Source organism: Microcaecilia unicolor, chromosome 13 (genome assembly GCF_901765095.1).
Source record: "Microcaecilia unicolor chromosome 13, aMicUni1.1, whole genome shotgun sequence".
Classification (NCBI taxonomy): domain Eukaryota; kingdom Metazoa; phylum Chordata; class Amphibia; order Gymnophiona; family Siphonopidae; genus Microcaecilia; species Microcaecilia unicolor.
Genome location: NC_044043.1, coordinates 48,875,343 through 48,899,479, shown reverse-complemented (window position 1 = coordinate 48,899,479; position 24,137 = coordinate 48,875,343). Strand labels below are relative to the sequence as shown.

The window sequence follows — 24,137 nt, the reverse complement described above, 5'->3', positions numbered from 1 at the left end:
CATCCCCTTTATCATTCATGTCTCCCTTCTCTGTACCTTTTCTAATTCCACTATACCTTTTTTGAGATGCAGTGACCAGAACTGCACACAGTATTCAAGGTGCGGTCGCACTATGGAGTGATACAAAGGCATTATTATAATCATTTTTATTTTCCATTCCTTTCCTAATAATACCTAGCATTCTACTTGCTTTCTTTGCCACTGAAGCACACTGAGATAAGGGTTTCAAAGTATCGTCAACGATGACTTGTAGATCCTTTTCCTGGTCTGTGATTCCTAATGCGGAACCTTGCATCATGTAGCTATAGTTCGGTTTCCTCTTTCCCACATGTTTCGCTTTGCACTTTCTCACATTAAACATCTGCCATTTGGATGCCCAATCTCTTAAGATCATCTTGCTATTTTTCACAATGCTCTTGCGATTTAACAGCTTTGAATAACTTTGTGTTGTCAGCAAATTTAATTACCTCACTAGTTATTACCATATCTAGATCATTTATAAATATGTTAAAAAGCAGCTGTCCCAACAAAGACCCCTGGGGAACCCCACTTCTCCTTTGATAATACTGACCATTTAACTCTATTCTTTGTTTTCTATCCTTTAACCAGTTTTTAATCCACAATAGAATACTACCTCCTATCCCATGACTTGCCATTTTCCTCTGGAGTCTTTCATGAGCTACATTGTGAAATGCCTTTTCCTTGTCATCAGCAGCAGATGAATCCATTAACTGATGGGTTGTATCCGCCTACCAGCAGGTGGAGTTAGAGAACACTGAAAGACCATAGTGCCTCTAGGACAGCTAGCCCCAACTGCCTTCAGTATTTCTCTATCTCCCAGTAGATGTGGACGTAGCTTGATCAGCTCCTGGATTTCAGACTGCCTGGGATGGCTCCTGTGCTTTGCCAGTTGAGCAGGGGTGTTGTGGCTGGTGGTGCCCACTTTAAAGGCATATAGGTTCGCCCTTTCCCTGCCTTACCCATTCCCCCCGCCTCCTGGAGTCTCTCTGTTGCTGCCTGCCTCCAACTTTCCTCATAGCGTTTTTAAAAAAAAAAAGAGCGCGCTTTTACTGCGTGGCTGTTCTGAACCCCAGCTGGTCGGATGACTTGCAGTTTAGTGTATTTATACCATTAAGGATTCAACAGCTTGGATGCTGACAATATTCTCATGTTAGATGTTTTGCCATAACATTAGAGATTTACCAGACCCCTGAGGCAGGCCTTGTGCTGAAACACGGCCGTGTTGGGTCGTTTCTCAACTTTTCAATAAAGACTCCTTGATATCCTCTTTGAATCCACCTCGCTTTTTGTTTACAGTTACTGTGATGACAGAATAACTTTCTATCACCAGCATTTTCAAGCAGAAACATTTTAACTTTGGTTTGAATGTGTCAACTGAATTTGAAAGGTGTTCCAGAATGCTTCAGATAGCTCAAGTTAACATTTAATGAAGTAAATTATTGAACAAATAAGAGTTGCATTTTTCACTTAATAAACTCCAACTTTGTTGGGGGGTAGTTTTTTCAGCCTTGACTTTGTTTATTTGCTTTCTTACATAGGAACAGATGAGTCTCCAGAGCCACTGCCAATTCCCACATTCTTACTGGGATATGATTATGAATTTCTGGTGCTCTCGCCTTTTGCCTTACCTTACTGGGAGAGGCTTATGCTGGAACCCTATGGATCACAACAAGACATTGCTTACGTGGTGGTGTGTCCTGAGAATGAGGCCCTGCTGAATGCAGCAAAATGCTTCTTCAGGGACCTCACTGCAGTATATGAGGTAAGCGTTTTAAAGGGCTCCAGCGATAATTTGAGTTACAAGAGGAACTTATAAACACAGAAAGTGTGTTGCTGTTCTTATTACTCCATGATCTGCCACTCAAAAACACAATTTTACAAAGAATGTTTCCTCAGTGCAGCCATTTCATTAATATAGAGAAATTTTCATGACAATTATGCTGATGTTATTAATGTATTTTTGGTTCTGAGAGCTTATGTAAATATACTCATTTCTTCATTCTGTTCTGCTTGTAAGGTTTAGTTCTCAAGTCATAATATATAGGTTAAACATACTTTATCTTCAGATTTAACTGATCAATCACATAGGATATTTACATTGAGTGCTTTGCTCACTGATCCAACAAACAGGGTGAAGGAAGGTCCCAAAGAACGAACTGAAGTCAGATATATTCCAGTAGGTTTATTCTCCTTAAGAAGTTACATGATTCATGTAATAATAATAATGAAACTTTATTTATAACCCGCTATCTTTAAAAGTCTAAGCGGGGAACAAATAACATACAAAATATAAAAAAAAAAAAAACAAAGCAATATAAATTATTTCTTTACACAACAAACTATACAAACTATACAAAACCTATACAAAAACTATACAAACTATACAAAAACCTCTATGATTCAGACATACAGCAGATTAAAATTTACATGGTATTAAAATAATTTATACATCAGCGGAATCAAAAGCCTGAAGAAATACGTTTTTAATGCCTTTTTAAACTGGTCCATATTTTGTATGTGATTTTTTAAGGTGAATAAACCTATTGAAAGATACCTGGCTTCTGTTTGTTCTTTGGGTCTTTCCTCCACCCTGTTTGTTGTTTGCTCGACTTTTGTGGAAGGACTTTCCCACTCTTTGGTTTTCCTCACTGATCCAGCCAGATCCACTTTTGATGCATGTGTACTTGCATATCTTCACAACTCAGAACAAATAGAGGGTTTACACCATCTACTAGCCGGGAACATTCAGATAAATAGAGAAAACTATGCTTATCACTGGAAACCTGTGAGATGGACTGAAAAGGAAGTTAGATGAAACTTGACTGAAGATTGATTGGAATATTTTACACTTACTCCTGTAATCCTTGCTGCCTAGAGGCCAAGGAATGTAATAGAATACTTTGTAAGGTCTTTCCAGGCCTGTTATACTTTATTAAATACATCACTATAGTTCAGAACATTAATGTTTAATATGGGTTTGCTGGAAATGCCCTAAAAGATAATTTGGAGGGCCTGCTCCCAGAATAAGGCATTTAAGTTTGAGACAGCAGATATGGAGATTTCTCAAAAAGTGTAAAGAGGCAGAGGGTGCTTTGTGCAAGCCCAGCAGGCATGCCCTAGTCATTTTGGGGATGAAGTAGCCCGATTATGGAGGGGTATGCTTAATGTAGATGTGAGAGTGAACGTGGAAGGGATGCTTTGTAATGACACAACTGATTGGGCATTTCAGGGCCAGTATAAGATTATTTTTTTCCAAAAGACCTTTCTTGATAAGCCATCCTGTTGAATTGGAAGTTGGAGAAGGCATCCTCCTTTTCACAGAACTTGCTTCACAATGATGCATATGAGCATTTAGTCTGCAGAGAAAATAATACAACAGTGGATCTTTTTAGGGGGAGGGAATTTTACATCCAGTTACTACCACACCAGGCGAGAAGTTTAATTTTGAACAATTTGATGGATGAGGTTTGGATAGGGGAGGAAGGCTTGGGTGGTGGTGGGGGGGGGGGGGGGGAGGTGTGCTGTTGAAGGAATGGCATAATATGGATAGTAATATAGGCTAGGATTGGTAGTGCGCTAGATTAATAGGGGTGTGAGGAAGTAGGGAGAGGGGAAAACTGGAAAATAGAAGAGATCAAGGAATTTGTGTGGTTTTCTAGATGATGTTGTTGGGGCAGTACAATAAAGATGTTTAGCTTTGTTGGTGGATTTGTTTGGCCCATTTGTTGTATTCTAGTGTTCCTTAATAAACAGATGCAAACATAGCTGAAATATTTTTGCTATAATAAATACTTTGGAAATAGATTCCTAACTTGATTTTGCTTGTCTGTTCAGTCCTGTAGACTTGGCCAACACAGACCTATTTCCAGGCTGCTTTCTGATGGGATCATGAAAGTTGGATCTAATGCTGCAAAGAAACTTGTTGACAAGTCAGTCTCTGATTGGTTCTCCCAGGCAGCCAATGGCAACAGTGAAGCATTCTCTAAACTCCGACTGTATGCACAAGTTTGCAGATACGACCTTGGTACTCATTTTGATTTTATAGCTTATTTTGCATGAGAATTTTGTAGGAAGAATATAGACCTAATATAATTTTACATATAGTAGCCATGGTGATAACAAATAGGCTTATAAGCATATACTCGAACGGAGAATACAAAGAAATGCCATCATTAAAAGTAAGCTAAGTTTCTTGCCTTTTTTTCCTATGAAAATGTCACTTTATTCTGATTTCTGCCTTTTGTGTGTTATAGGTCCTTATCTTGCCTCTCAGCCATTGGACAGTTCTTTGCTTGGCCAGCCAAATCTTGCTTCTCCTGTTAGCCAGCCAACTGCCAACCAGCTTTCAGCAGCAGGTAGCGCTGGGAATGCAAATACTCCATCTATCTCTGCAGCTATCTCTAGTGGTTCCATAGCAAACAGTTCCATCTCTTCTACAGTTACTTCAAGCACTTCAACCACCACCACCACCTCAAACGTTGGCAGTGGAATAGCAACAGGCAAGCCGTCCTCATTTCCACCTTTTGGCAGCATAACTAGTACTTCTGCTGGCTCCATGCCTACACAGATTAACACTGTTCAGAATGGACAAGGAGGCCAACTTCAGTCCTCAACTCTTCAACCATCGGGAACCTCTGGAGAAGTTGGAGTGGGAGCACTACCTGGACAGCAACATTCAGAAGTTTCTGAAAGGTGATGAGATTTTTTCAGTTATTCTCACAAACTGTGTAACAAAACATTTTAACCAACCATATTAACAGATAAAAATTACAGTAACCGTCCCATCCTTTCCCCTTCCCCCAGTCATCCTCAAGCATTATATAGATGATATCTCAGTGACTCCAATCAGTGCCTTCTGGCTAACCAGTTCTTATATGCATCCCACACTTTGTGAAATTTAATCAGTGTATTCCATCTAAGTGCAGTTAATGTAAACATATGGTATATATATTCCAGTTTTGCTTTTACTGTGCTGGTGTGTCCTTTGCTTCAAGGCTGCAGCCACTGGTATGCTGCCAGTTTATGCTCCTCTGGCTTGAATCCCAGCATTCAGAAATTGAGTAGAGAATATTCCATCAACCTGGAGCATTGCTTACATAGTATCTGACTGACTAGATCTACAGTCTCCATCCAAAAAGTGTGAAGTTTTGCACAGGACCATCAAATATGTTGGAAATCGCCTTGCATACCACAGTCTCTCCAGCATAAACCAGTCCCTGTACCATACATATACTGATGCCAGATTGGGGTATAATACCGTTGATAGTACATTTCATATCTGTTCCATATTAAGTTGCTAGCTATTGTCTTAAGTAGATATTTATATGTTGTCTCCCAAACTTTAGATTCATAAGTCTTACCCATGTCTTTCCTAGATTGCGATATAGGGATTTGTTCTCCGAGGACAAGCTGCTTGTTCTCACGATTGGGTCGTCGTCCGCGACAGCCCAGGAGATTGGCAAATCTTTCAGCAAACAAAAACTTTATAGAATGCACCAGCGCGCGGGCAGAGCGAACCGCATATTTGCGAACGGCTTCCCGCCCGCGGCACGAGCGTGCCCTCCTCGGTTCTTTTTCATCTGCATCTTGAGTGACACAGTATTCCGCTGTGCTCATTTTTGGCCCAGGAGACTTCGTCTAGTGTTAACCGCTTCCTCCTTTTTTTTTTCCTTCGTTTTTGTGTTTTCATAAATATATATTTTTAAAAAAACCATTTAGTTTTCCCTTATTTTCTTAGTTTTTTTCCACCGTTTCCTTCTTTTTTTCGTCGCGGACGGCTTTTAGGCTGCTCGGCCTGGTTTTATTTCTTTTTTTGTGCCTTTTTAATTGGCACAATCGAGTCCTTTAATTTTTTCCGTCCATGTCATCGAGGACACCCAGTGGCTTCAAGCGTTGTACTTGGTGCAACCGGACCATCTCTGGTACCGACCCCCATGCATGGTGTCTCCAGTGCCTTGGGCCCGATCATTTGCCAGCTGCTTGTAAGCTGTGCTCTTTAATGAAAAAACGGACTCAAGTGTCTCGGGAGGCTCAGCGTGAAAAGCTTTTTGTGGATCGGTCCTTTGACGTTGGCATTGGTACTGAGGTCGGCGACGTCGAGGGAAGCATCGTCTTCGAGAGCGCAGGTAATGGCTGCCGAACGACCTTATCGCACTGGGAGCAGCGAGGCATCGAGTGGGTCTCTACCTGTCTCGGGGCCTACTGCTATGCAGGCCCCTCAGGATCGACCTTCATCGGACCCGGCCCCGAGGAGGTGTGAGGATTCCACGTTCTCCTCTTCGGTACCGAGTAGTCTCGATGATGGGCATCGAGCGAAGGCTAAGAAGCACCATCATCGATCTCCTTCCATGCACCGGTACCGAGAGCTCCGGGGAGCTGAGGGATTCGGCACCCGAGAAGCGTCGGCACAGAGAGGACCGCTCACCCTCTATACAGGAGGTGCCGATGCGTCAGTCTTCTGGCAGCCTGGTACTGGCTCTTGAGCCCCCTTAGATTCTGCAACCGACTCCTGCGCTGGCCCCTCAGCCTTTTCCGATGGAAGCTCTTGACAAGCGCATCAGGGCCCTTCTTCCAGAGCTTCTGGAGGGATCTCTGCACCAGTCTACTTTGGTGCCAGGGGTGCTTGCGCCTTTTGCACCAACTGTTGAAGCGGCATCTGGTCCTTCGCCTGTGGTGAGGTCCCTGTCCTCGGCATCGGTGTCGGCTGCCACCTGGGTTGACTCCCCTTTGACGTCGGCGGAGGAAGCTTCACCGCAGTCCAGGCAGGGGTCGACTTCTTGACATCCCCTTCGAGGTTGCCGTTCCTCGACATTGAGACAGGCTTGGGTTCGGGCTGCTCTTAGGGAGCTTTTGTCCAATACCGATGATGAGCGCTCTTGGGAGGAAGAGTCATATCCCAGATACTTTTCTGAGGAAGAGTCATATGGGGTCCCCTCTGATTCTACTCCGCCATTTGAATCTTTCTTTTTCCTCCTTCGTTCAGGAAATGTCTAAGGATATTCCCTTCCCTATGGAGGTTGTGGATGAGCCCAGGGCCGAGATGCTCAAGGTCTTGGATTATCCTTCTCTACCTACAGAGGTTGCAACGGCTCCCTTGCATAACACACTCAGGGAAGTTCTTATGCAAAACTGGTCATTCTCTCTCTCTAATCCAGTGGCCGCTAGAAAAGCTGAGTCCCAGTACAGAGTCCATGGAGAGCCGGTAATGTTGAAGTCTCAACTACCTCACAATTCCATGGTGGTGGATTCTGCTCTCAGAAGAGCCAAGAGTACTAGGGGCTATGCCTTGGTGCCCCCAGGCAGAGAGTCTAAGACCTTGGATTCTTTTGGGAGAAAGACGTATCAGGCCGCTATGCTCACAGCCAAGATTCAAACATACCAGCTCTACACGAGCATCCACTTCCGGAACTCGGTGAGGCAACTGTTCAGTTTGGTCGAAGCACTTCCTCCGGAGCTCGTCGAACCTTTTCACCAGGTGGTCAGGCAGCAGAAGGCATGTTGTAAATTCCTGGCCAGGGGTACTTATGACACTTTTGATGTAGCATCCCGAGTAGCTGCTCAAGGTATAGTGATGCGCAGACTCTCATGGCTGCGCGTCTCTGACCTGGATCATAAGACCCAGCAGCGATGGTGGATGTTCCTTGCCGGGGGGATAATCTTTTTGGTGAAGAAGTAGAGGATATGGTCGATCAGATCAAGAAGCACCACGATGCTATTGATTCTCTCTCCTGCCGGGCGTCTTCTGCTACCACTTCTTCATCTAGGAGGTTTTTTGGAGGGAAGAGGAATGCTCCCTATTCCTACAATAGACGTAAGTACACTCCTGCTTCTCGGCAGCCTGTCCAGGCTCAGTCCCAGCGCGCTCGTTCCTGTCAACGGTGTGTGCCTAAGGCCCTTGCGGCTCCCCAGCAAAAGCAAGGGACGGGCTTTTGACTGGCTCTAGTGCAGCATAGCTTCAGAAAAAGTGTCCGTGCTGGATGACTTGCCGGTTGGAGGGAGGTTGATTTTTTTTTTTTCACCAGAGGTAGCCTCTCATAACCTCCGACCAGTGGGTTCTTCAAATAGTCTGGTTAGGATACACCCTCAATCTGATTTCCAAACCTCCAAATTGCCCACTGGGACCTCATTCTTACAGCTCCCAGCACAAGCAGGTATTTGCAGAGGAACTCTCCACCCTTCTAAAGGCCAATGCGGTCAAACCCGTTCCACCAGGGGAAGAAGGGCTGAGATTCTATTCCAGGTACTTCCTTATGCAAAAGAAAACAGGGGGGATACGTCGCATCCTAGACCTAAGGGCCCTGAACAATTTCATAGTCCGATAAAAGTTCAGGATGGTTTCCCTCGGCACCCTTCTTCTCATGATTCAGGAAAATGCTGTGCTCTCTGGACTTAAAGGGCGCCTATACTCACATCTCGATACTCCCAGCTCACAGGAAGTATCTTCGATTTCGGTTGGGAACTCTGCACTTTCAGTACTGTGTACTGCCCTTTGGTGTCGCCTCTGCCCCCAGGGTTTTCACAAAGTGCCTGGCGGTTGTTGAAGCATCGCTACGCAGACTGGGAGTGCATGTGTTCCCTTATCTCAACAATTGGCTGGTAAAGAGCATGTAGGAAGCAGGCGCTCTACAGTCCATGCGGATGACTATTTGGGTGCTAGAACTTCTGGGCGTTGTGATCAATTATCCCAAGTCCCATCTCGTCCCGGTTTAGAAATTGGAGTTCATTGGAGCTCTGGACACACGGACGTCTCGAGCTTATCTTCCCCAGGCAAGGGCAGACAATCTCCTAGCCCTAGTGTCCATGGCTCAAGTGTCTCAACAGATCACAGCTCAGCAGATGTTGAGATTCTTAGGTCACATGGCTTCCACAGTTCATGTAAGTCCCATGGCACGCCTACATATGAGATCAGCTCAATGGACTCTAGCTTCCCAGTGGTGCCAGGCCACAGGGGATCTAGAGGATGTGATCCATCTCTCCACCGACTTTTGCAGTTCCCCTCAGTGGTGGACCATTCGATCTAATTTGACCTTGGGACGTCCATTCCAAATTCCTCAGTCACAAAAAGTGCTGATGACGGATGCATCCCTCCTGGGGTGGGGAGCTCATGGAGCTTGGTCCTTTCAGGAAAAGGGTCTTCACATCAACCTCCTGGAATTACGAGCGATCTGGAACGCTCTAAAGGCTTTCAGAGACTGGCTGTCCAACCACATCATATTGATTTGGACAGACAATCAGGTTGCTATGTATTACACCAACAAGCAGGGGGGCACCGGATCTTGCCCTCTGTGTCAGGAAGCCGTTCGGATGTGGCTTTGGGCATGCCGTCATGGCATGTTTCTCCAAGCCACGTATCTGACAGGCGTAAACAGTCTGGCTGACAGGTTGAGCGGGGTCATGCAACCTCACAAGTGGTCGCTCAACATGGGCGTTGTCCTCAAGATCTTCCGAGCGTGGGGCACCCCCTCGGTGGATCTTTTTGCCACTCAGATCAATCAAAGTCCCTCAATTCTGTTCCAGACTTCAGGCCCACGACAGACTGGCGTCAAATGCTTTTCTCCTGCATTGGGGGACAGGCCTTCAGTATGCGTTTCCTCCCATACCTCTAGTAGGGAAGACTTTGCTGAAACTCAAGCAAGACCGTGGAACAATGATTCTGGTTGCTCCCTTCTGGCCTCGTCAGATCTGGTTTCCTCTTCTTCTGGAGTTGTCCTCCGAAGAACCGTGGGGATTGAAATGTTTTCTAACCCTCATCACCCAGAATGAGGGGTCACTTCTTCATCCCAACCTCCAGTCTCTGGCTCTCATGGCCTGGATGTTGAGAGCTTAGAAGTTGCCTCTTTAGGTCTTTCAGAGGGTGTCTCCCGAGTCTTGCTTGCTTCCAGGAAAGATTCCACGAAAAAGTGTTATTTCAAATGGAGGAGGTTTGCCGTCTGGTGTGACAGCAAGGCCCTAGATCCTTTTTCTTGTCCTACACGGACCCTGCTTGAATACCTTCTACACTTATCAGAGTCTGGTCTCAAGACCAACTCTGAAAGAGTTCACCTTAGTGCAATTAGTGCTTATCATCAACGTGTAGAAGGTAAGCCTATCTCTGGACAGCCTTTAGTTGTTCGCGTCATGAGAGGTTTGCTTTTGTCAAAGCCCCCTGTCAAACCTCCACCAGTGTCATGGGATCTCAACGTCATTCTTACCCAGCTGATGAAACCTCCTTTTGAGCCACTGAATTCCTGCCATCTGAGTTACTTGACCTGGAAGGTCATTTTCTTTGTGGCTGTTACTTCAGCTCGTAGAGTCAGTGAGCTCCAAGCTCTGGTAGTGCATGCACCTTATATTAAGTTTCATCATAACAGAGTAGTTCTCCGCACTAACCCTAAGTTCCTGCCGAAGGTGGTGTCGGAGTTCCATCTTAACCAGTCAATTGTCTTGCTAACATTTTTTCCCCGTCCTCATACCGGCCCTGGTGAAGGCAAGTTACACACCTTGGACTGTTTGTGCAGCGCTGCGTACGCCATGTAGCGCTATAGAAATGCTAAATAGTAGTAGTAGTAGGACTGTAAGAGAGCATTGGCCTTTTACGTGGAATGGACAAAGCCCTACAGACAGTCCGCCCAATTGTTTGTTTCTTTCGATCCCATCAGGAGGGGAGTCGCCATCGGAAAACGCACACTCTCTAATTAGTTAGCAGATTGCATTTCCTTCACTTATGCCCAAGCTGGGTTGCCTCTAGAGGGCCATGTCACGGCTCACAATGTCAGAGCCATGGCTGCGTCAGTGGCTTACTTGAAGTCGGCCTCTATTGAAGAGATTTGCAAGGCTGCAACGTTGTCATCAGTCCACACATTCATATCTCATTACTGCCTTCAGGTTACCCGACGCGACAGTCGGTTTGGGCAGTCGGTGCTGCAGAATCTGTTTGGGGTTTAGAATCCAACTCCACCCTCCTAGTCCCATTTTTGTTCTGTTCCAGGCTACACTCTGTTATGTTTCTTTTCAGGTCAATCTCTCTTATATCCTTGCCGTTGCGAGGCCCAGTTGACCAATGTTCATTGTTTTGAGTGAGCCTGGGTGCTAGGGATACCCCAATCGTGAGAACAAGCAGCCTGCTTGTCCTCGGAGAAAGTGAAGATACATACGTGTAGCAGATATTTTCCGAGGACAGCACGCTGATTGTTCTCAGAAACCCACCCTTCTCCCCTTTGGAGTTCTAGTTCTCTGTTTTGCTTTTTATTAAACTAAGGAGGGCACGCTCGCGCTGCTGGCGGAAAGCCATTCGCGCTTGCGCGGTTCGCTCTACAAAGTTTTTGTTTGCTTAAAGATTTGCCAATCTCCTGGGCTGTCGCGGACGACAACCCAATTGTGAGAACAATCAGCCTGCTGTCCTCGGAGAATACCTGCTACAGGTATGTATCTTCACTGTTGTGCATCTCGGGATTGCCATGCACTATAGAGACAAGAGATCCCTCCTCACCCTGCCCCATTTTGCAACGCTGTTTCCATTGTGTAGTACTGTCCTAGCTTTGCGTTGCTCAGTATTTAAGTTGAATATAGGAATAAAACTCCCTCGGAGACTGTTCAAATTCCTCCTGTAACTCCTCAAAGGGAATGATTTTTCCCTTGCTCCCACACTTGTCCCAGTGAACATGTGATGAGATTTTTAAAAAATTCTCTCATGCTGGGTATACCTAAAGCTTTAGGACTTGATCTAGCAAGATTCGTTTCCATGTACATGAGGTGGGAGCAGTACTGGGATAAATAAGATCTTACTCCCCCTCGTTCCCCTTCCTAGGTACCTACATGTTATTAAATTTACTATACCGCTAAGCTTTTTATAACAAAAAGATCACAGCAGTGTACAAAGTTAAAGTAACACATAGAGGGGCATAATCGACCAGAAACGCCTATCTCCATGGGCGTTTATCTCCGAGAACGGGTCCGTGAAGGGGCGGAGTGAACCGTATTTTCAAAAAAAATAGACGCCCATGTGTTATTCGCCAAGGTGTGAGCTGGGCGTTTTTGCTTTTCAGCGATAATGGAAAATGAAATCGCCCAGCTCAAAAACGAATAAATCCAAGGCATTTGTTCGTGGGAGGGGCCAGGATTCATAGTGCACTGGTCCCCCTCACATGCCAGGACACCAACCGGGCACCCTAGGGGGCACTTTTACAAAAACAAAAAAAAAGGTAAAAGAGCTCCCAGGTGCATAGCACCCTTCCCTTGTGTGTTGAGCCCCCCAAATCCCCCTCAAAACCTACTGCCCACAAGTCTACACCATTACTATAGCCCTAAGAGGTGAAGGGGGGCACCTACATGTGGGTACAGTGAGTTTGGGGGGGTTGGACGACTAAGCATTAAGCAGCACAATTGTAACAGGTAGGGGGGGGATGGGCCTGGGTCCACTGCACCCCCTAACAACTGCTCCAGGGACCTGCATACTGCTGCTTGGGAGGAGGGTATGACATTTGAGGGTGAAAGTAAAAAGTTGTGAAACATCATTTTTTTGTGGTGGGAGGGGGTTAGTGACCACTGGGGGAGTCAGGGGAGGTCATCCCCGACTCCCTCTGGGGGGTCATCTGGTCATTTAGGGCACTTTTTGGGGCCTTATTCGTGAAAAAACAGGGTCCAGGAAAAGTGCCCTAAATTCTAGCTACAAACGTATCCATTATCGGCGAAAGGCGCCCATCTCTGTTCGGGTGATAACCACGCCCCAGTTCCGCCTTCACCACGCCTCCGACACGCCCCCGTCAACTTTGTCCGCATCCGCGACGGAGTGCAGTTGAAAGCGTCCAAAGTTCGGCTTTCGATTATACCGCTTTATTTGTTTTTGTGAGAAAAACGCCCATCTCCCGATTTAGGTCGGAACTTGGGCGTTTTTCTCGTTCGATTATAAGCAGGATAGTAACATAGTAGATGACGGCAGAAAAAGACCTGCACGGTCCATCCAGTCTGCCCAACAAGATAACTCATATGTGCTACTTTTTGTGTATACCCTACTTTGATTTGTACCTGTGCTCTTCAGGGCACAGACCGTATAAGTCTGCCCAGCACTATCCCCGCCTCCTGCCACCGGCTCTGGCACAGACCGTATAAGTCTGCCCAGCACTATCCCTGCCTACCACAAAACAAAACACAAAACAAAAGCACACACAAAGAACTACGGTGTGCAAATAGGAAAGGTATAAACAAGCCATTCACACAGAAGTCAAATTAGAGCAATCATTCCACAACAATAACCCAAACATATTCTTCAGCCACCCCTCAGAAAGAGATATACTAAAAGCAAGGATAAAATAATGTGCTTTCAGTAATCATTTAAAATGTCTCAATGATCCCAACAGACCCTCAAAGGAAGCGTATTCCAGAAGGATAGCTCCAAGTAAAAATAAGTGCTCTTTCTATTAATCATAAGACAGATAGAAGTCACTGGGAGAGTCGCCAGTAACAAGCCATCTTGCGATCGCAAAGATCTAACTGGATTATACGGCTGTACTAAAGCGATTGAGGAACTTTTTCATAATGTTCCTTAAGAGTATGTACCATAAGCTTAAACACAACCCTAAAAAAACAAAGGCAGCCAATGATAATGAATATATAATGGGGTATTATGATCAAATTTCTGAACTCTTCCTAATAAACGCAATGCAGTATTTTGCAGGGTCTGTAACTTTTGCAGATTCAACTAAGAAGATCCTGCTAACACCATGTTGCAATCCAGCTGGGACATAAAAATCGCATATAATAATATCATTGCACCCCATAGTCTTTATGGACTGTCAGATCCACTGGTGAGTCCCAGAGGGGAAGAACTTCAGTGCACTGGTATGGATGTTTTTCCATGTTCCAAGATGAACCAGCATGTGAGCTGCACAGATCTTAATCCAGTTCATGATTTGGGAAGATTGTTTTTAGTGCATACATTTACTATTGCTGTACAAATAAATAACAGTAATGGTTCCTAATGAAGTTTAAGGGATAGTTTTTAGTTTTGCAAGACAAATCGCCATGAGTGCATTAAAAGAACATTTGTTTTTTAATCCTTTATTTTTCCATCAACAGAAATATTGTCTAATTTTCTGCTCTGGGCAGGGAGAGAATAATATAGCTGTATGTCATTGCAGCAGTATGAGTTGATCATATATTTATTTGAATTTTAGTTTGACCCTTCGCTTTGTAGAATAAGTTTTCCTTAGTGTAAGCAGCAGATGAATCCAGATTTGTGGGTTATGTCCATCTACCAGGAGTTTGGGGTTAAAGAATACTGAATTCACTCTGCCTTATAGGACTACATTCCTCCTGGCTGTTCAGTATATTTCTATCTCCAGTAGGCGGTGGGTGGTGCTCCACAATCTCCTGGCTTCATCTTTATCAGCTCCAGTTCTGGGTTTCCTAGTTCTGTAGAGCTTGGGGGTGCCTCGGCTGCTGATTTCCAACAAGGGGATATACCTGGTGGTGCCAGGTCCTTCCTCCACCCTGTGTTCCTCCCCCCAGCCAAAAAACTTTGCCTGGCTGGGAAGATCTCTTCAGCTTTGGCTGTTGGGGGTCAAACTGACTTTTTCTCTGCCCGTTTTGTGCACTGCCTGGGACAGACAGGCGGATTCCAGCTGCTGAGTGAGTGTTTCTTTAAGGCTGCTCTTAACTGCAGTTTTTATTTCCGCTTTGAGCATGGCAGCAGAAATGGTGACACGGTGAGCAGGTCAGGCAGATGCTCGAGGGTATGTTCGGGAGGTCTTTTCCCAGAAGGGCTCATTTCAGGTGAGGAACTTGGCGGCTTCCTGTGCTCCAGTTTCTGCACCGAGATCTTCCCTGCTTTTGCACCCTGATGCAGCTGTGGCCATTTTGAATCAGCCGGTGTCTGATTATGGCAGTCCAGTCTGTGAGTTTTTCCCTCTGGGGGTGGCAGATCTAGCCCAGGGGTAGGAGGCCTTTTACACCCAATTTTGTTCTTTTGTTGTACAAAGCATGTCATTGAAGAGGGCTCACCCTCTGGGAACACCAGGTCTGCCTTTGCCCAGGAGAAAGTAAGGGGGGGAGGGGGGGGAGTCATTGAAGACTTCTCAGCCCCTCACAGGAGATCCAGGGTTGAAGAAATGGCTAGACTATCTGGGTGAGGGGGGTCGTTGGGCCCCCTTCTCTCTGTGTTCTGATGTACCTCCTTTCGACCAGGACAGTTGCCTGAAGGACTGGAGGAGGGTGAGCTCCTAGGGGAAGAGGTGGATGATCCTACAGCAGAATTTTTCACAGGGAGGAGCTTCCTTCCTTTATCACTAAGGCATTGCAAGTGCTGAGTATTTCCAGTGCTGAGGAGCCAGCCCCCCCCCCCCCCCACCGTGGCAGCTAACTGCAAGATGACGAGCACTAGGTTGGTAACCATGTCTTTCCTAGTCCATGCAGCTATCCAGGAATTTATTTCTGAGCAGTGGTTGACCCTGGACTGGGGTCTCCTAGGCTATATCCAAGCTTTATTCCATTGTTCAGAGTGAGCTGGACAAGCTTAAGCTGCCTAAGGTGGATGTTTTGGTAGTGGCGGTTACAAAAAAGACAACGCTGCTGGTTGAGGGTGGTACATTGCACTGAAAGATGTGTAGGATAGGAAGTTGGAGTCTTTGTTGAAGACTTTCTTTGAGATTTTGGCCCTCAATTTAGGTGGCTATCTGCAGCTTGTCTGCTACATGGGCTTGCCTCAGCTGGGTTCAGCAGGCAGCAGACGCCTTGGCTGAATCCGAGGATCTGACATCTCTGAAGTTTCCCAGCATGGAACTGGGGCTGGCATATCTGGCAGACTCTGTATGATTTGGTCAGAGCAACAGCCAAACAGATGGCGCTGGTGGTGACTGCACCACTGGGTGGCAGATACTGAGGAAGCAGCGTCTGACGCACTTGCCTTTTAGTGAACATCTCCTTTTTGGGAAGGATTTGGAGAAATTGTTTTAAGGGTTTGGGGGATTCAAAAACAGTGCTTGCCAGAGGAAAAGACGCAGTCATCCTTCAGAGTGAATCAGTCCCGTTCTCGCCTGAAGGATGCCAAACGGCATCGTCCTGGCCGTTTGTCATCTTCGTCCTTTTTCCTTTAACAAACCCAGATATCAGCAGAGGCAATCCTTTTGTTCTGACAAAAAACCTACCTCTTGGAGCTGCCCAGTTCAAGGCGGCTGCCCGATCTGCCCAATGATGGGAGGCCTGTCCACTTCGAAGCGCATGGGAAGGCGTTTGTCTCTCTTTTATGAATTATGAAGAGTGGGCCAAAACTGTCAGACCAGTGGGTCCTCGACATTATCAGAGACTGTTTTACAAATTATCCTCTTCCATCATAGATTTTATTTTTGGCGTTCCATTACAGCGCGGGGGTGAAAAAATGGCGATAGGAGCTGGGTGTGGTGGTTCCAGTGCTGAGTCATGACCTCAGTCAAGGCCAGTACTCCCAACTATTTCATGGTCCTGAAGAAAAGGGGGGCTTACTGTCCAGTGTTAGACCTCAAACAGGCCAATCAGTTTCTTCAGATACAGAATTTTTGGATGGAAACTCTGAGATGGGTGGTGGTGGCGGTACAGCCAGGGGAGTTCCTCATGGCTTTGGATCTCAAGGAGGCTATCCACATATTCCTATGTGGTCTCCGCACCAGTGTTTCTAGTCACTACTTTCAGTTTCAGGCGATGCCCTTTGGCCTTTCTACAGCACCCTGTACCTTTTCCAAGGTCATGCTGGTGGTGGAAGCATTCCTGAGACACGAGGACATTCAGGTCCACCCATACCTTGATGAGTGGCTGATTCTTGTGACTCAGAGCAGGAGAGCCAGCAAGTCATGGACAGGGTGATTGCGCTGTTGCATTCCCTTGGTTGGGAAGTCAACTTAGCCAGAAATCATCTTCAGCGGTCCCAATCTCTGGGGGTGCGATTTCACGTGGCTCAGGGCAAAGTCTTCTTGCTGGAGGACAGGATTGTGAAACTTCAGGATCAGACCCCAAGTACCAGCACATGGGCTTTTGTCCAGGTTCACCTTGGAGGTGGATCCTTGGGCCAGGGTGCACATGCGCCCCCTTCAGCAGTTCCTGTTCAAGTGCTGGTCACCTGCGTGTCACGAGTTTGCATCTTCCATGGACACCGCAGGTGTGACTTAATATGATTTGGCTTTCTGGCACATCTGTATCGAGGAGTGCCGCTAGCAATGCGTCCATAGGGAGGTGGAGGGGTGGTGGTGGTGACCGATGCCAACCTTTTGGGTTAGGTTGCCAACTGCCTCTAGCACAGTACACAGGGCCTTTGGTCCATGGACGAAGCTAGGTGGTCCATCATTCATTTGGAGCTCCATGCAATTCAGTTGGCCCTGAGGGCATTTCAAGGCATACTACAGGGCAAGTCAGTCTGAGTTCTCGCAGACAGTACAATAGCGGTTGCTAACGCCAACAGACAAGGAGAGACCCGCAGTATGGGGTTGGTGAGGGAAGTTCACCTTCTCTTTCTTTGGGCAGAAGTCACTTGCACCTGTTTGTGCTTTACAGAATCAGATGTGACTCTCTTCACAGTTCCGTCCTTCGTGCCGAAGGTGCTGTCTCCCTTTCGTGGCAATCAACCTGCGGAGATTTTCTCCTTGTGGACGCTGGATATTCGGTAGTCTCTTCGGTATCTGCAGAGCACTAGTGCGTTCCGGCGATTGGACCACGTGTTTGTCCTCCTTTCAAGGATGAATTGAGGTAATACGGCATCCACAATAGCTGAGTGGATTAAGCAGGCTATTTCGGATGCTTACATGCTTGCTCATAAGCAGCTTTTGGTTGCTCTGCATGCTCATTGTACGTGAATGGTGGCGACTTCATTGGATAACATTTGTAAGGCGGCAACGTGGTCGTCTTTGTGTACCTTTGCTTGCCACTCCCATTTGGATGTGGCAGCTTGGCAGGATGCTTCCTTTAGCCGTTCAGTGTTAGTTGTGGGAACATCTTCTGCCCACGCATTGTGAGGACTGTTTTCCTATATCAGGCAGCCACAGAGATTCAGCCCACTCCAAGGCTTCAACATATCGCCTGAGGTCCTTCCTAACGACATATTTGCGGACCATTTTTAAACTCTTTTCACCTGTCAACTTATCTAGTTCCTCTGTTTCTTTGATTCTATCTGATTCTAATTTAATTGTAACTGCATCATCTCTGATTTGGCAATAGCCTATCAGTGCATTGTAAGCCACTTTGAGCCTGCAAAACTGTGGGAAAAACGTGGGGTATAAATGTACAAATAAATATCCCACAAGTATCTGGATTCATCTGCTGAAGCTAAGGAAGGAAAAGTTGTCTTACCTGATAAATTTATTTCCTTTAGTTGCAGCAGATGAATCCAGAGCTGTGCCCTTTTCTTGGTACTTGTCTGTTCCAGTTATTCTTCTTGCAGATTTTGGTTTATTTGGTAGTATAAGGTTTCATTCTGAGAGGAAGGAGCCTAGGGGGTTTTGTAGGCTTTTTTCTGTTAAGGATATACTGTGAATAGCCAGGTGGAATGCCGTCATATAAGGCAGAGTCAGTTTAGTACTCTGCCACCTGCTGGTAGATGGACACAACCCACAAGTATCTGGATTCATCTGCTGCGACTAATGGAAAAAATGTTATCAGGTAAGACATTACATTTCCATTCCACATCTGACTGTAATTGTAAATTGTAATGTTGAAGACATTTCTGAGCTATTTCACAGCAGAATTGCTGAAAAGGAGATGCTTGATCTGATCTTAATTGGACTAGTGGTACAGGTGTATAATCTTGTGATCAGGAAAGTGAGGACACATTAACTTCAAGATAAATATAAAAACTGAGTGTAGAACTTTCTCTATGCAGTGACACACTTTTGTGGCTGATTGCTTTGATTCATGGTGAATCTACAATCCAAGAATGAGAGAATCCTGGAAATTCCCACTAGAAAAATGATTAGTCTTAAAGGTACATATAAAAAGATTTTGTCAGGTAGTGGACTACAGCAATAGAATCTTACCTCTGAGATTTCTAGTGTTACACAGAGAATTAGACAATTATTATAAACTTGGCTGTTCAGGACATATTTGACCAGTAGATGAGTAATTTGGAGTATATACTAATTAAATTTAAATTTTGTTCATACAATATTGATTTATGATTTAAATTTATTGCCTGTGTGTTTAGTTATTTTTAGTCACTTTGGGTGCTTTGTATTTGTTCCAACTACTATAATCCAGCTTGAGCTGGTTTGACTGGATGAAGCAGCATATAAGTATTACAATTAAATTAAATTGTGATGTGAATGTTGGCAGATATTGGTTAAGTGGCTACTCTCCTGATCATGGGTGACCTAAAGCATCCAGAGGCAGCATTTATAGGACCTAATGTGATGTCTCTACAGTAATACTGTTGAAATTCACAAGTTTCCACATATTGTAGACTTGGTCATATATGCTCACCCCCCTCACCCACATTGAAAAATATTTTATATTTCTGGCAAAATGACAATAGGAATGAGAAGTACTGACACATCTTTTGTTGTTTAATGGCATTGTTTCCAACTCCAGTGAAAGAGTTTCCATTGTGTTCTGTATTGCATACCCTTATTGATCCTGATTTTCTTTTATTTCTCTTGATGTGCTCTCCATGTACAAGCAGAATGAATTGGCTATAAACTGATGGTATGGTGCTATAGAGGGATTAACTCTCCTAGAGCTCAAAAAAGCCTAGAAGGCCTTTCCGAGCATCTAGCACAGGATACGTTCACAGTGGCTTTTCTCTATTGGGACTTCTTGCAAGCTCCAGTCAGATGGTCCATAGAGATTCCCCCGCTCGCCTTGGGAGCACTATTGCTGACTTTACCAAAGATGGTTCAGCATGGCATAAAGATTCATGATTCTGCTACACAGCTTTCATTAGGCATGTTTAAGGAGCTCTGGGGTCCTGACACTTATGTATCATTCCTGCTCCATCCTACCTCCCTCCCTCATTGCCAGAAATTGTAGTGAGACCCAGCTGATTTGCACCAGGAAGCAGAGAATGCACCCCTTGTGCAGAATAATGTGCTGTAGATAATCTGGTCTTCCCCCTACATCTGTGCATCACCACATTCCCCAGTGCTGAAAGATTGGCACATCTCCATGTTCAGGCATCTGTTACGCCTGCTAGCTGACATAGTCCAACTTCATTGTATTCTGTATTGTGCACCTTGTCACAGCCTGATTTGATTCCTTTATTTCTGTTGATGTGTTTTCCATTATTGTCTTGCAGTACAATGGATCGGGATAAAGTTGGAGTACCTACTGATGGTGATTCCCATGCTGTCACTTACCCACCTGCAATTGTAATTTATATTGTTGATCCCTTTTCTTATGAAAATAAAGATGAAGGCACAAACTCATCCAGCATATGGACTCTTGGGCTGCTTCGCTGCTTTCTGGAGATGGTACAGATTCTTCCATCAGGTGTTAGGAACACAGTGTCTGTGCAGGTAAGAGTAACTGGATCATTCAGATTATAGAAGGAGTTGTATTTTAATCTTAAATTAGCAGCATCGGGGGAAGACATGCATTTTTCATGATTTTAAAATATTTTCAGAGTATAATTTTACTATTGCAAGTGGTATTCTTTAATCATTTTCATCTTGGTTGTGTGTCTAGGGATGACCCCAATAAAATCTGTATATTTTCTCCGAGGACAAGTGGGATTGCTAAATCCTCACATATGGGTGATCTCACTGGCAGAGCCCGGCTTGGGAAGCACTACCCCAGCAATTCTTTTAGAAGTCTTTGAGTAGACTCACCACTCATGCACACCTTTTCCTGCCTGCCATTTTCGAATGGGACCTCCTTAGTCTAAACTCTTCTGTGAAGATGATCGAATCCATTTTTCATCACAATCTTCTTAACACCAAGATTTTTCATATTTTGATGGTTTTCAGTTTAAGCCCTGTCACTGCATGGTGTTCTTTCACAAGTTCCTTGGTAGTTCTTCACCAAGTTTCATCGGGGTGAGAATGACATAATACCGAGACAGGGAGATATCCTTGAAACAACCATAATGGCGAAACACGAAGTTGTGTTGGACAGCAGATTCCCCAGAGAACAGACTTACTGAAGTTAAGTGCTTGCATAACATAAAATTCTATATAAGTAGTAATTTAAGAGTATTAATAAAATTTATAGAGAATATCACCAGTTAAAACAGAAAAAGAACTAAAAACAAATAAAATACAAAATAAAATAATACGTCACAGAGACCAATGAGGATTGGAGGAGTGGTGGCTTAAACTATATAGTCCCCCTTGACTCTGATGTCTTCTAAGATTATTCTAAAAATAGTATCACAAGGCTATATACTGTAAACGTTAGAATTTCTAAAGGGAGCATGTTCTTTAATATAGCACTTTCTATATAGAAAATTGAAGCATGATATCTGATATGCCGAAGAGATGGAACATCAAGGTGTCCAAGATAGCTGCTTGAGGGAGGTCATGCTTAGGAGCAGTTCCATGGTTCTCAGTTTATACAATGAGGAAGAAACGTAAGGATAAGACGCGAGACTTTCCCTCTGAGTCTCAGCATGCCACTTCTTACTGGCAATCTTCCATCACTGAAGCCTTCGTGTTGACTAATTCCTCCTGCGGAGCTGCCTGAAGCAGCAGCCGTGGGAGATGCTGATACCACCTTGAGTCCGGACCAGCAGTAGGCACCTCCTCCCTCTGCATTGGAGCATTCGATCGCGCAAGGGTTGCGGCAGTTAGTCACAAGACGGTGCTTTTTCTGGAGAGGAGAACCCATGGTTTGATAATACTCCGGGGACAACTTTGCAGGAGGCGAGCTGGTTCAGAATAGCAGGATTGGAGCCTTTTGGTTGCAGCTAAGAGGTTACCTCATGAATTACTACAGCAATCTGTTTTGGAGGCACTGAAGGATCCTTCCCGCTGGTAAGACCAGAAAAAGTTACTTTAGATTTGGTTTGGGAAGGCTTATCTTCCCTGCACTCTGCAATTTCATATTTAACAAAGACTGTGACAATGTTTAGTTCTCTAGTGGTAAAAAATGAAACCTCATTGTCAACTATTCAATCTTCAGTTCAAAAATTGGACTGGGAGAGTACCGAAACCCAGAAATTAAATACTTTTCTGCTAAAGGACAAGATTATTACAAATAGATGTATTGAGAATTTGGAGAACGCAATGAGGTATCTGAACTTATCTTTATTAAACTTTCCTAAACATCCAGTTTTTTCTCCTAGTCAGCTCTTGCAGAGGTATCTGGAGGATAGCCTGATGATACCAAAGGAAGCCTTTTCTCCTCTTTCTAAGTCTTATATTTCTTTAGAATTATTTCCCAGGACAGTTTGGATTTAATAGCATTTCTTGAAAAATCAGATTCAGAAATGGTGTCTTGAGACTCTACTGGTCACGTTTTTCCACAGGACAGGAAGCATGTACTGAAATTTTATTTCCATTGAACAAAAACAGTTTCTGGGCTAGAAAGTTTGGAATATTTTCAGATTTAACACAGGCAACACAAAGAAGAAGAAAATATTTTTTTTCATGAGGCACCAAGTGGTTTTGTTTGGTGCTACGAGTTTTCCCTGTAAATGTTTTGTGTTGTTTGCCTCAAACAAATATACTTTATTTGATCTGGATCAGTTAAAGTTATTTTTGGAAGCCAGGAAGTTGAAGTACCTGAGTTGATACCTGTAGTTAGATGTATATGCCCTCAATTGTATTTTGTTACATGTCCTTTATAACCTGGCTTCAAAGGTTTATTTTCTTTTGGATTCCCCTCCCTTTTGTGGACTGTAAGCACTAATTTTTTTCTTATAATAGAGAAGTTTCTCTCTTACCTCTTTTTTTTTTTTTTTTAACTGAACATGTATTTCTAATACAAGTGATCTTGTTAAATTTTTGTAAATTTATAAATTTCATAAAAATGGAACATCAAGTAACAATTTATCAGCAGATCAGAGACAGCATACTGGACGATAAATTCTTAAAGTAGTAGGAAGTTGAGCTTTGTGTATCAGCACTCCAAAATTCACTCTTCTGCTGTATCTATTCATCAAAAGTCCTATAAGAATGGAGTGTTTTCAAACATTGATCATGCAAGAGCACAGTATGCTGACTGCCCTATTTGTGGTGCCAGTGTTTAATCATGAAGGTGTGTAACCTGCACAGGGTGGCAGGTGAGGCTCTGGCCACTTTGATGGGTAAACTGAATGGACCATGCAGTTCTTTATCTGCCATCATTTACCATGTTATCTATATTTTAACATTGAATCCCTGGCCCTCACAATTTGAATATTGAGTGGTTGACCTGTCTTCCCAAAGTTTGCCTGACAGTGTCTCAGCTTTTGCTGATTGTCAGAAGGGATTTCCCTAAGAGGGCATATGGTTTTAAGTATAAGAGGGTTGCTATTTGGTGTGAGGGCAAGGCCATAGATCAGTTTACTTGCCTCACACAAACACTCCTTGAATACCCTCTGTATCTGTCCAAGGCAGGTCTCAAACCAATTCTGTTAGGGTATACCTTATTGCAAATGGAGCGTATTGTGTGGAAAGTAAACCCATCTGTGTACAGCTTTTAGATTGTTTTATGCAGGGCCTGCTTCTATTGGAACTTCTCATCAAGCTTCCTGTAGTATCATGAGACGTCAACATTGATGTCTGCTATTTGAAGTACTTGATCTAGAAGGTCTTATTTTTGATTGTGGTTACTTAGTTTGTAGGATTAGTGAGCTCCAGACCCTACTGACTGATACATCTTACACTAAAGTTTTTTAATAGAGTGGTTATGTGTGCCCGTCCAAAGTTCCTTCCCAAGGTTATGTTGGAGTTCCATCTTAGCTAGTCAGTCATCCTTCTTAACCTTTTATTCTCTAAGCATCACACCCACAAAAGTGAAAGCGCACTATACACAGACTCCAAGAGAGCCTTGGAGTCTTCTATTTGAGTAGACTAAAGCCTATAAAAAGTCCACCTAGCCTTTTGTTTCATTTGGCTTTAAAAGGATGGGAGCTTCTAACAGCAAATGCACACTGTCCAAGTGGCTAGCAGACTGCATTTTTCTCACTTATGCCCAGGCTGGGCTGACTCTCAGAAGCCCACTTAAGGTCAGCCTCCATAGAAGAGGTTTACAGATCAGTGACATGGACT

The 24,137-nt window shown here is 44.5% G+C and overlaps 1 protein-coding gene across 3 annotated transcripts in view; it reads left to right on the top strand.

Annotated features, from left to right (window-relative positions):
• The window catches only part of MED13 (mediator complex subunit 13), a 339,306-nt gene that overhangs the window by 265,106 nt on the left and 50,063 nt on the right, over positions 1-24,137 (top strand). For all 3 annotated transcript variants that reach the window (XR_003939897.1, XM_030185828.1, XM_030185830.1), the window contains 4 exons: positions 1,560-1,783; positions 3,856-4,045; positions 4,275-4,713; positions 20,243-20,462. Coding sequence is in view for 2 of the 3 variants with exons in the window: in XM_030185828.1 (XP_030041688.1) it covers positions 1,560-1,783; positions 3,856-4,045; positions 4,275-4,713; positions 20,243-20,462 (1,073 nt within the window). In the remaining variant the exon portion in view is untranslated. The remainder of the gene's footprint in view (positions 1-1,559; positions 1,784-3,855; positions 4,046-4,274; positions 4,714-20,242; positions 20,463-24,137) is intronic.